Below are 12,732 nucleotides of genomic sequence, written 5' to 3'. Positions count from 1 at the left end.
ACTAACAATTCCTTAACCTAGCTAATGAGCAATGCAACTGCCATTACAACATGACCTGTATCTGAGAAATTTACAAGTCTGCTTGAGACGTGAAAATGTGACATCAGCAATATTTTATTTACAAGAGTAACTCCTGAGGTTCATACTCAACTGTCAATTCCAGGCAGTTGTTCTCTGTATAAATTAAAAACTTAACAAAATGATACATCAACACTGTAGCAAAATCTGAGAAATGTATAAAAGGAGAATAGAAAATAATTAACATCAATGAGTATGTCACCATTCCAGCTTAACCACTATTAATGTTTTGTGATGTACACTTCCAGTCTTCTAACCCAGTCCTTTTAAGATCCTCGTTATTTTTCAATAATGGAATAATTATTTAGATGTAATTAGTTTCTGTGATTAGGTCGTGCTTGTTTTTTGGTTTTTGTATTTTACGATATTCATGTACATCTGAAGTTATGCTTCTAGGACATTCATATTTCTTATATTTTCTTCATTTTTCTAATGGATAGCTGTTACTAACTTACTAGATTTTTAAAATATTACTATTAACCCTTTTCTGCATTTGTAAAATTTTTAATAAATATTTGCATTATCCCCTTATCCTTGGTGGAGAAGAAAATGGCAACCCACTCCAGTACTCTTGCCTGGAAAATCCCAAGGACAGAGGAGCCTGGTAGGCTGCAGTCCATGGGGTCGCTAAGAGTCGGACACGACTGAGCAACTTCACTTTCACGCCTTGGAGAAGGAACTGGCAACCCACTCCAGTGTTCTTGCCTGGAGAATCCCAGGGACGGGGGAGCCTGGTGGGCTGCCATCTGTGGGGTTGTACAGAGTCGGACACGACTGAAGTGACTTAGCAGCAGCAGCAGCTTATCCTTGGCCTTTAAACTTTATTCTGAAGCTTCTCAACACCTTCAGTCCCTTGAGAACATTTAGATATTCTCTATTCTCCTTTTCCTATGCAATCTCTATTCCAGATTTTATTCCTATTATTTTGTTCTGAAGGATAGTTATTTCTCATTAAAAAAAAAGTTTGTATTCCCCTCTAAATGATGAAAGTTAAAGTTTGGGAAATTGTGGGATCACTGTTTATATGTATGTATATATTATATATATATATTTATATATATTATATATATATATATATATATTTTTTTAATCAGTTTCAGAAAACCCAAGGAAAATAATCAGTACTCTGGACCAACCTTATCTTCTTGGACCCACCAGTAACATTTGACCCACCGGTCACTGTCTTCCTGCTGTAGTTTGTCTTCACTGGCTTCTAAGTTAGTCCCGTCCACGCTGTGGGTCTCCCTTCTTCCTTGCTCTGCCTTACTAACTGCTCCTTTTCAGCTGTTTTGTGTGTCTGTGCTGGTTCCCGGCTTCTCCTCCACCCACCAACCTTCTTGGGAAAGTGCCTGCGGCCTTGATCCTCTAACTGGCTTTTCCACCTTGTCCGGTTTAAACGCCAGGTCTCCCAGCCTGGCCCTCTGTGATTACCTAGAAGGGTGGGATGGGGCGTGGAGGGAGGCTCAAAAGGGAGGGGATATGTATATACGATTATGACTAATTCGAGTTGATGTACGATAGAGACCACCACAGCACTGAAAAGCAATTATCCTCCAATTAAAAACTTTAAAAAAATGACATGTCTCGTTTGAAGACTCCTTTTATATTTCTAGTCCTGATCTTCCTTGAACTCTAGTCTCATATATCAAACTGCATAGTGGACATCCTCCCTGTCCATCATCATAGACATTTGAGGATAAAACGTCCTCCAAATTCTTACTTCTTGCCCCCACTAACTGCTCCTTAACACTTCCCTGTCTGAGTTAATGACATTTAATCTGCCCTGCCATCAGGCCAAAACCTGGGGAGCCATTCTTAACTGCCCTTTTCGTACCCCACATCCAATCTGTCAGCAAGTCTTGTCTGGTGTGTCCCCAGCCTATCTATTCTCAATTGGATTACCTCTCGCCGCCTCTATGCCACCACCCTAGTCCAACCTACTGTGGTTTTGCTTCCTTGTTACTGCCTCCTAGTGGGAGGCAGTGGGCTCCCCACTTCTGCTCTTCTTCCCTACGGGCCATTCTCCAAATGGGACAAAAGTGATTTTTTAAAAACATGCATCAGCATATGTCATTCATTTGCTTAAATACCCTCTCATTGCATTAGAATAAAAGCACAGCCCTTTCATGGCCTAGAAGGCCTCATGTGACCCACCTCCTACTAGTGCCCCCGCTTCGCTTCCTGTCACCTCCCCCTTTGTCGGGGCACACGCGTGCACACAGGCGCCTGCCTCAGGGCTCGTCTCTCGTTGTTCAGGCAGCTGCCTGGCTTCCTTCTGCTCGTTGCTTGAGTCCCCGCCCAGGAGCCACATTCTTGTCACAGTCCCAAACACCACTCGGGCACTATCTGTTCCATTCTTGCCTTTTATTTTCATCTTAGCATGAAAAATATTTGAGGGACTTCCCGGGTGGTCCAGGGTTAAGTGTCTGCCTTCCAATGCAGGAGAAACAGGTTCAATCTCTGGATGGGGAAGGATTATCCCACATGCTGCAGGGCACTAGCCCTTGGCCTGCAACGACTTGAGCTGGTGAGATCTAGAGCCTGGGTACTGCAACTAGAGAAACTTATGGGCCGCAACTAAGATCCATCACAGCCAAATAAGTTTTTTTCAAAAAAGAAAAGTATTTGAAACATACACACATGTGACCTACCTGTTACCTGCTCCCTGCCCCACTCTCCCTCCTGCCAACATGGATTTTAAAGTCCATGGGAGAGGGGGCTTCATCTTTCTTTGCCACATAGAGATGCTCCATAAATACTTGAATGAATATCCTAAATTGTAATCTTACTGAAGCAAAGTGGCAAATATTTCAAATGACACAGGATATGGACCGATTATGATGTGGGATGGTGATCGTCCTGGGTTGGCAGGGACTGGGAGGTTTATTGGGATACAGAACTTTCAAGGCTAAAACCAGGAAAGCTCTGGGCAAACAGACAAGTGAGTCATCCTAAGTTTTGCAACCATTTTGACAAACTGACACTAACAATATCTAACTTGGAATATAGATTCTGAGATTCTTCTAGGGCTCCTAACTGGAGCAATTTAAAAAATAATTATTTATTGAAAGTCTACAAAATTGAGCATAGGAGGGGAAAAGGAGGAAGGGGGATTGAAAGCTTTAGAAGCCGCAGCAGTCATTGGGAGAACCGGAGAGATTCACACACAGTGCAAAGCAGTGAGCAGAGGTGGGTGGGAGGAAATCAAATGATGAGCAGGAGGAATTCCATGGCGGTCCAGTGGTTAGGACTCTGCACTCTCACTGCGAAGGTTGCGGTTTCAATTCTGGTTGGGGAACTAAGATCCTGCAAGCCATGTGGTGTGGTCAAAAAAAAAAAAAAGGGGGGAGGGGGTGATGAGCAGGGCCTCAGGGCTCTACACGTAAAGTGTTTTGGCTCCTGCAGAAATACCATTCTCTACTTTACAACCTACAAGTCTGTGGACTCTCTTGGGAAAATGGAACATAAAAGCTGCTGTGGGGATAATATTTTTGAAACCTGAACTGTCAATTTTTTCCTTCCTTCCACCCATCCCAAGACAACAATTGAAGTTGTTTCTGTTACAAAAAAGTTATAGGAAAAAAAAAAAGTAACAGAGCAAAAAGTCCTTGTCTCTCATTTCAAGATTCCCAAAGCCTGAAACCTTTAAAGAGATAGTGCTTGGTACTTCTGAGACAAAATGTGATTGAGGAAGTTTCTCTGGGGTAAAAAGTGCTCATTCAGTCAACAAATACTTATTAATACCTATTAAGAGCCAGGCACTGCTCTGGAGTCTGGGTATATAGCAATGGACAGACCAAGTCCCATCCTGTGGAGGTTTATTTTTAAAAATTGAAGTTTATTTACAATATTTTGTTAGTTTCAGGTACCAGCAAAGTGATTTGGTATACACGTGTGTATATATACATATAACCAAAAATATAAATACACATTCTTTAAAAAATATATATATATATATATATATATACACACACACACATTTTGTGACTTCCCTGGTGGTCCAGTGGTTAAGAATCTGCCTTGTAACACAGGGGACAGTGGTCTGATGCCTGGGCAGGGAATTAAGATCCCACATGTCACAGAGCAACTAAGCCTGAGTGCTGCAACTAAGACTTGATGCAGCCCAATAAATAAATATTAAAAATATATCTATACAGACATTCTTTTAAAATATACATAAATACATATAATCAAATATATTCTTTTAAAATATATATACATTCTTTAAAATATAATCAAATATATACTTTTTAAAAATCTGTACATTTATATAAACATTCTTTTGAAATCCTTTCCATTATAGATTATGACAAGATATTGAACATAGTTCCCTGTATGTGTGTATGCTTAGTTGCTCAGTTGTGTTTGGCTCTTTTCGACCCTACGGACTGTAGCCCTCCAAGCTCCTCTGTCCATGGAATTTGCTAGGCAAGAATACTGGAGTGGGTATTTCCTACTCCAAGCAATCTTCCTGACCCAGGGACTAAACCCCACATCTCCCATGTCTCTGGCGTTGCAGGTGGATTCTTTACCCACTGAACCATCGGGGAGACTGAAGTCCCCTGTGCTTCACAACAGGAGTTGCTGTTAATCTATTTTATATGCGGTAGTGTGTATCTGTTAATCCCATGCTTTGTGGACCTTTTTAGTGGGCGGGTGGAGGCACAAATAAATATATCCGATGGTAATAAGTAGCATAAAACCGAAGAAGACAAGAGAATTACAGGGCAGCCCCGGGAGGTGAGGCAGGGAGTGGGTACCAGGCAGAAAGGCTGGCCAGGAGAGCCCTCTCTGATGAGGCCACCGATGCAGAGAGATGTAGATGAAGAGGAAGGGACCCCGGATCCCTTCTATCCACATTACTGTACAGTATCCACTTTTCATTGCCCATCACAACTTGTTTTAAAAATGGAATATTTAAAAAAAAAAAAGGAATGTTTCTGTTACTTTTAAGTAGAGAATCACAAGTGGAAATATGGTCAAGAATGTGGTTCGGTTATGTGGAACCCAAACATCAAAGTGATGAACATAACCAAACTGGTACAAACAATTTTTGAGACTTGATTTGCCTATTTTGAGCATGTTGCCTGTCTCCCACGTGGTATAATATTGACTGTTCTCAATTAATGTCTTGATTTGACTGCTATAAACTTCAACTGGTCTACCTGACTATGGAGCATCATCCAGTGAGAAATCTCCAGCACAAAACTTCACAAACCACTTTTAACACGTTCGATCAGTCAGAGCACATTCTCCATACGCTGCCCAAACTGTTTGTGTTTCCGTTGTGTTTTTACCTTTCTTGAAATAATAAAGCATCATATGCTGAAAATGTTCCCTTTTTCTTCCATCTTCAATATTTAAATGGCTACATAAAAATTCGCCAATCGTGCTAAGTTTATTTTTAATGCGTGAGGATATGACAGCTGTCACAGTATGATGTATCAAAATTATTTTGAATGAAGTTAAATGGCAACCCACTCCAGTACTCTTGCCTGGAAAATCCCATGGACGGAGGAGCCTGCTACAGGCTACTGTCCACGGGGTCACAAAGAGTCGGACACGACTGAGCGACTTCACTTTTTAAAGATAGCTAAGTGCTACTAGAGCCATCTTACAGAAAAAGACTGAACGAACCTTTTGGCCAACCCAATACCACTAAGGAAAAAAATGCCATCAACTAAATGGCACAATATCATAATGCTAATCCCCTATGACAATGGATGAGTCACACCGCCTCTTGTTGCTTTGAATTTTTTCAGCTCTTCGGAGGGACCCGGCAGTCTCTCTCACCTTCAATTGCATTGCCTGGCACATGTGACTGACGGTCCTTTGGCTTGTATTTCATTGACAAACGGTCTTGCCTTTTTTTGGCCATAGTCTGTTCTTACAACTGGTAAGAATTTGGTGGTTACTTTGAAAGAAAAGGTGGAATTATGGTCATAATGAGCACTATTATTTTTTGAAGTATAGTTGGCTTACGATATTATACTAGTTACAAGTGGACAACATAGTGATTCACAATTTTTTTTTTGTATAAAATATTAAATTTATTGGTCTTTTTGGGGAATTTGATGCATCATTGGTGTATTACAACTGAGCCATTAATCTTGTAGCCTCATCAACATTAACTGGTACGTTTTCAGGACACTGCTGAGATATCAGTTGTTTCTGCAGAGGTTCAAGGGAAAGGCCTTTTGAGAAGTTTGCCAGTTCCTTCTGTATACCTATAAAAGCTTTATTCACTCTGTTAACTTTTTCATCATTCACAATGTTTATCTTCTTAAGATTAGTAGTAACTGGTTTTGCTTTATTTTTAACCTTCAAGCTTCTCTGGCTGGCTATGTGGAATACATTCCTGGACTTTTGCCCTCTGAGTTTGTTCTCAGCCATTGTCTCTCCCCAGGCCTCCGACACCCTCGTGTAGCCTCTCAGGTTCCAGGCGACGCCATATACCTGATTCACAATTTTTAAAGATTAAATTTTATCTAAGGGGATTACAGAGTAAATGGTTATATTCCCTGTACTGTACAATAGATTCTTGTAGCTTATTTTATACATAATAGTTTGTACCTTTTAACCCCCACCCCTATCATATCCCTCCCCTCTGGTAATCACTAGTTCAGTTCTCTGTATCTTTGAGTCTGTTTCTGTTTTGTTATATACATTTGTTCACTTTGTTGTTAGATTCCACATATAAACAAGAATACAGAGAAATAAGTCTTTCTCTGACTTATTTCACTTAGTACGAGCATCTCTAGGCTTATCCATGTTGCTAAGCACTTCTTGCGTGTACTTAGAACACATTCCTAAATGTCCACATCACTCACAGGCTTTCCTTTTCCATCATTACCATCTCTGCCTCTTCTCCCCAAACTCCCCCCTCACCAACATCCATCCACAAAACTGGGCTTCTACCTCCAGGGATCTTTTGCTGTTAAACTTTTTAATTTTAAAATAACTACAGATCCATGGAAAGTTTCAAACAATTACAAGATTTGCAAGAAGTTGCAAATACACCATAGAAAGATCTCACGCAAGCTGCACCTCTCAAAACCAGGGAACTGACACTGAGTGAATGTGCGCGTATAGCTCTATGGCACTGTATCACAGATGGATTTGTATAACCACTGGGGCTTCCCTGGTGGCTCAGAGGGTAAAGAATCTGCCCACAGTGTGGGAGACCTGGGTTCAATCCCTGGATTCGGAAGATCCCCTGAAGAGGGCATGGCACCCCACTCCAGTATTCATGGGTTTCCCTGGTGGCTCAGATGGTAAAGAGTCCATCTGCAATGTGGGAGACTCAGGTTCAATCCCTGGATCAGGAAGCCCCCCCGGAGGAGGGCATGGCACCCCACTCCAGTATTCTTGCCTGGAGAATCCCATGGACAGAGCAGTTAGCAGGCTACAGTCCATGGGGTCGCACAGAGTCAGACACGACTGAAGTGGCTAGGCATGCCTGCAAGCACACACCAGAATCAAGATACAGAATTCTACCACAACATAAGCATTTCCTTTGGATTACGCTTAAATATCCACCCTCCAACATTCCTAATTCCAGGAAATCGCTAATTTCCCTGTATTCTCCATTTCATAAGTCATTCTGAGAAAGATACTATAAATGGAACGACACAGTGTGTGACCGTTTAAAGACCAGCTGTTTTTTTTCACTTGAAATAACGTCCTTGAGATTCATCCAAATTGTTGCCCGTACCAATAGTTCGTGCTTTTTTATTCCTGAGATCTCCAAGCTGCGATCTATCCTAGTTTAACTATTCACCTGTTGTAGGAAGTGTTGTTTCCAGCTGTTAGCCATTAAAAGCTGCAATGAACACCCTTCTGTGTGGACGTAAGATTTCATTTCTCTAGGATAAACGCCAAGAATATGATTGATTGCTGAGTCATATGGTATTCACTTAGTTTTTCCTAAGAAACTGCCAGACCCTGCCAGAGCACGGGTTCACATGCCATGAGCAATGTATGAGTGACTCTGTTTCCTACGGGTTCACGTCGCATTGTCACTTTTTTAAGTTAGCCATTTTGATAAGTGATAATATCTTATCATGAATCACTTTAATGTGCATTTCTCTAGTGACCAGTTCGGAGAAGGCAGTGGCACCCCACTCCAGCACTCTCGCCTGGAGAATCCCATGGACGGAGGAGCCTGGTGGGCTGCAGTCCATGGGGTCGCTAAGATTCGGACACAACTGAACGACTTCACTTTCACTTTCCACTTTCATGCCCTGGAGAAGGAAATGGCAACCCGCTCCAGTGTTCTTGCCTGGAGAATCCCAGGGACGGTGGAGCCTGGTGGGCTGCCGTCTATGGGGTCGCACAGAGTCGGACATGACTGAAGTGACTTAGCAGCAGCAGCAGTAACCAGTTATGATGAACATCTATTTACATGACTGCCATTCATGTGTGCGTATATATATTTGGTTTTTTGTGAAATGTCTCTCCATGGCTTTTGTCCCTTTTCTAATGAGATTGTTAATTTAAAAAGATGACTTTGAGTATTCTTCATATATTCTAGAGGAATCTTTTGTGAACTATATGGCTTGCAAATATGTTCTCCAAGTCTATAGCTTTTCATTCCCTTAAGTATCTTTCACAGAGGAAAAGTTCTCAATTTTGATGGAGTCTACTTTATTGATTTTTAAAATTTTATGGACCATAGTTTTGATATAATGCCTGAAAACTTCACCAAGCTCGACACCCTGAAAATTTTATGTATTTTTCTCATCAGGTTTATAGTTTCACATTTTATACTTAACTTTATGATCTTTTTCTTTTTTGCTAATGGAAATACAACTATTTGTTAAAAAAGACTATCTTTCAGGATTCCCTGGTGTTCCAGGGGTTAGGATTTGCCTCTCACTGTCGTGACCTGGGATTTAATCCCTGGTCAGGGAACTAAGATCCTGCAAGGTGTGTGGTGTGGCTAAAACAAACAAACAAACAGAAGACTGTCCTTTCTCCATTGAGTTACTCTTGCACCTTTGTAAGAGACACAGATGTACAGAACAGACTTTTGGACTCTGTGGGAGAAGGCGAGGGTGGGATGTTTCGAGAGAACAGCATGTATATTATCTATGGTGAAACAGACCACCGGCCCAGGTGGGATGCATGAGACAGGTGCTCGGGCCAGGTGCACTGGGAGGACCCAGGGGAATCGGGTGGGGGGGGAGGTGGGAGGGGGGATCGGGATGGGGAATACATGTAACTCCATGGCTGATTCATGTCAATGTATGACAAAACCCACTGCAATGTTGTGAAGTAATTAGCCTCCAACTAATAAAAATAACTGAAAAAAAAATCAGCTGTGTCCAAAAAAGAATAAAAATTAAACAATAAAAAATAAAAATCAGCTGTGTACTTGTGTGGGGCTATTTCTTGGCCCTCTATTCTACTCAATTGATCTATGATGTGTCCATTTATCTAACATCACAGTCCTGACTATAATGTCTTGACACTGGGTAGTGTCATTACTTCCAGTTCACTCTTCTCTTTCACAATTATTTTAGCTCCTAAGCTAAAATCATCCTAATTTTAGAATGATCTTGCCTATACCTACAAAAAGTATTGTTTGGATTTTGATAGAAATTATTCAGCCTGATTATTAACATGGGGAGAACTGATACTTTAAATCACTAGGTCATCCAATCCATGAACATGCTATTTCTAAATCATATTTCATTTATTTAGCCCTTTGGATTACTTCATCCTCATTTTTACAGTTTTCAGCATACAAGTCCTACACATGTTTTGTTAGGTTTACACCTAGTTTTTTTTTTTGGGGGGGGGGGGGAGGTTCTTGGGATCTATTTTTATTATTATTTTTTTACAATGTTAAAGGTTACACTCCATTTATAGTTACTACAAAACGTGGGCTACATTCCCTGTGTGTACAATACAGCCCTGAGCCCGTCTTACACCGGTCGTGCCTACTGATACCTCCTCTCCCGAAGGCTGTCCCTCCCGGCTTCCCTGTCCCCACTGTAGCCACTAGTGAGTTCTCTGTGTCTGTGACCCTATTTCTTTTTCGTTACAGTCACAGGTGTGTTGTACTTTGTAGATTCCACATCTAAGTCACATCACGCTGTGTTTTCCTCTGACTTATCTCACTTGGCATAATGTCTTCCGAGCCCATCCAGGTTGCTACCAGTGGCAAAATTCCATTCTTTTTTTTTTTTACAGTATTCCATTGTATATATACCACATTTTCTCTACCCGTGTATCTGTTGATGGACATTTATGTTGTTTCCATATCTTGACCGTCACAAATAATGCTGCTATGAACACTGAGATGCATATGTACTTTTTGTAATTAGTGTTGTTTTTTTTTCTTATATATACCCAGCAGTGGAATTGCTGGGTCATATGGTAGTACTATTTTCCGTTTTTCTGAAAAGCCTCCATACTTTTCCATAGTGGCTGTCCCAATTCACGTTCCCACCAACAGTGTACTGGACTTCCCTCTCCTCCGCACACTTGCCAACATTCGTCACTTGTGTTCTTTTTGATGACAGCCACTCTGACAGATGTGAGGTGATATCGCACCGTGGTTTTGGTTTGCATTTCTCTCATGATTAGCTGAGCATCTTTTCATGTGCCTGTTGGCTCTCTGCATTTCCTTTTTGGAAAAATTTCTCTTCAGGTCTTCTACCCATGTTTTAATCAGGTTGCTTTTTTAAAAAATATACATATCGAGGTATATGAGCTATTTGGATGTTGGATACTAGTACATCTAAGTATTAATTTGGTTTGGGGTTAATTATAAATGCTAGTGTATTTTTAATTTTGGGTTTCATGTGCTCATCTAGTATAGAATTTTGAATGTTTATCTTGTATCCTGTTACTCTTTAGTTTTAGGAGAGCTTTTGTAGATTCTTTGAAATTTCTACCTGGCAAACAGATTGGGGAACAATGGAAACAACAACAGACATTATTTTCTTGGGCTCCAGAATCACTGCAAATGGTGACTGCAGCCATGAAATTAAGACGCTTGCTCCTTGGAAGAAAAGCTACGACAAACCTAGACAGAGGATTGAAAAGCAGAGACATCACTTTGCTGACAAAGATCCATATAGTCAAAGCTATGGTTTTTCCAGCAGTCATGCAGGGATGTGAGAGTTGGACTATAAAAAAAGCTGAGTGCCAAAGAATTGATGCTTTTGAACTGCGGTGTTGGAGGAGACTCTTGAGAGTCCCTTGTCAGCAAGGAAATCAAACCAGTCCATCCTAAAGGAAATCAACCCTGAATATTTATTGGAAGGACTGATGCTGAAGCTAAAGCTCAGATACTTGGGTCACCTGATGTGAAGAGCTGACTCACTGGAAAAGACCCTGACACTGGGAAAGATTGAGGACAGGAGCACCAGTATGTGACAGAGGATGAGATGGCTGGATGGCCTCACAGACTCAATGGACATGAGTTTGAGCAAGCTCTGGGAGACACTGAAGGGCAGGGAAGCCTGGCGTGCTGCAGTCCATGAGGTTGCAAAGAGTTGGATACAACTGAGTGATTGAAAAACAACATAAACCATCATGCCATCTGCAAATAAGGACAGTTTTCTCTCACTTCCAATCCCTATGTCTTTTATTTCTTTCTCTTGCCTTATTGTGCTAACACCTCTAGTACTATGTTAAATAACAGAAGTGAGAGAGGATATCCCTGCTTTATTTGAATTGGAAGGGGAAAGCAATCAGTCTTTCACCATTAAGTACAGTGGTAGTTGTTGGTTTTTTGTACATGCTACTCATTCAGTTGACGTTTCCTGCTAGTTCTATTTTTCTGAGACTTTTATCTTGAATGGGTATTGAATACTGTCCTGAGACTTTCTGCATCAATTGATATGATTATGTGATATTTCTTCTTTAGCCTCTTACTGTGTGATTACATTGATAGATTTCCAAATATTGAACCAGCTTCACATCCACCAAAAAAACCCACACTTGGTCACCGGTTATAACACTGCTGATTTTTCATTACTATTCTGTTAAGGATTTTTGCATCTTTATGTGTTTTCATTTTCTGTACTGTTTTTGTCTACTTTGGTACCATGTTAATGCCTTCAAAAAATGAATTGGGAGGTAGGTATACTTCCTCCGAATTCTATTTTCTGGAAGAGATAGTGCAGAATAAGTGTTCATTTTTTCATTGGTAGAACTTTCCAATGTAACCATTTGGGCCAGAGATCTTTTTCAGGGGTTTTTAAATTATAAATTCAATTCATTTCATAGCTATAATGCTATTCATATTATTTCAAATTTGATGAGTTGTGTAGGTTGTATTTTTCAAGTAATTGATTCATTTATTCTAAGTTATATTTATATGCATAGTTTTTCATAGTATTCCTGTACTATTCTTTTGATATTTGCAACATCAGTAATTTCATTGTGTTTCATTCCTGATATTGATCACTTGTGTCTTCCCTCTTTGAACTTATCAAAGAATCAGCTCATTTATTGATCATATTGTTTTCCTATTTGTCAATGTCTTTGATTTCTGCTCCGATCTTTATTGCTTTGTTCATTCTGCTTGCTTTTATTTTGCTCTTCTCTTTTCTAAGTCATCCTTGATACCATGAATTTTGGGGAGGGGCTAGATGGGTTCAATGATGGCCCCCAGGAAGAAGTATCCACATCCGAATC

At 40.5% G+C, this 12,732-nt stretch overlaps 1 protein-coding gene across 1 annotated transcript; it reads right to left on the bottom strand.

Annotated features, from left to right (window-relative positions):
- Positions 1-6,107: 6,107 nt before the first annotated feature.
- Positions 6,108-6,561, bottom strand: LOC122432637 (ribosomal biogenesis factor-like). The gene has a single exon (XM_043454703.1). It carries the CDS (start codon positions 6,469-6,471, stop codon positions 6,169-6,171), a length of 303 nt encoding a protein of 100 aa, XP_043310638.1. The 5' UTR covers positions 6,472-6,561; the 3' UTR covers positions 6,108-6,168.
- Between the last annotated feature and the right edge of the window lie 6,171 nt (positions 6,562-12,732).

This window comes from Cervus canadensis, chromosome 31 (assembly GCF_019320065.1).
Source record: "Cervus canadensis isolate Bull #8, Minnesota chromosome 31, ASM1932006v1, whole genome shotgun sequence".
Classification (NCBI taxonomy): Eukaryota; Metazoa; Chordata; class Mammalia; order Artiodactyla; family Cervidae; genus Cervus; species Cervus canadensis.
The sequence above is the reverse complement of the archived record's forward strand: the minus strand, read 5'-3'. Positions and strand labels throughout refer to the sequence as shown.

What these genes read in the sequence shown, in the direction of transcription:
- LOC122432637 (XM_043454703.1), bottom strand. Translation starts at nt 6,471, where the DNA reads ATGGCTGAGAACAAACTCAGAGGGCAAAAGTCCAGGAATGTATTCCAC.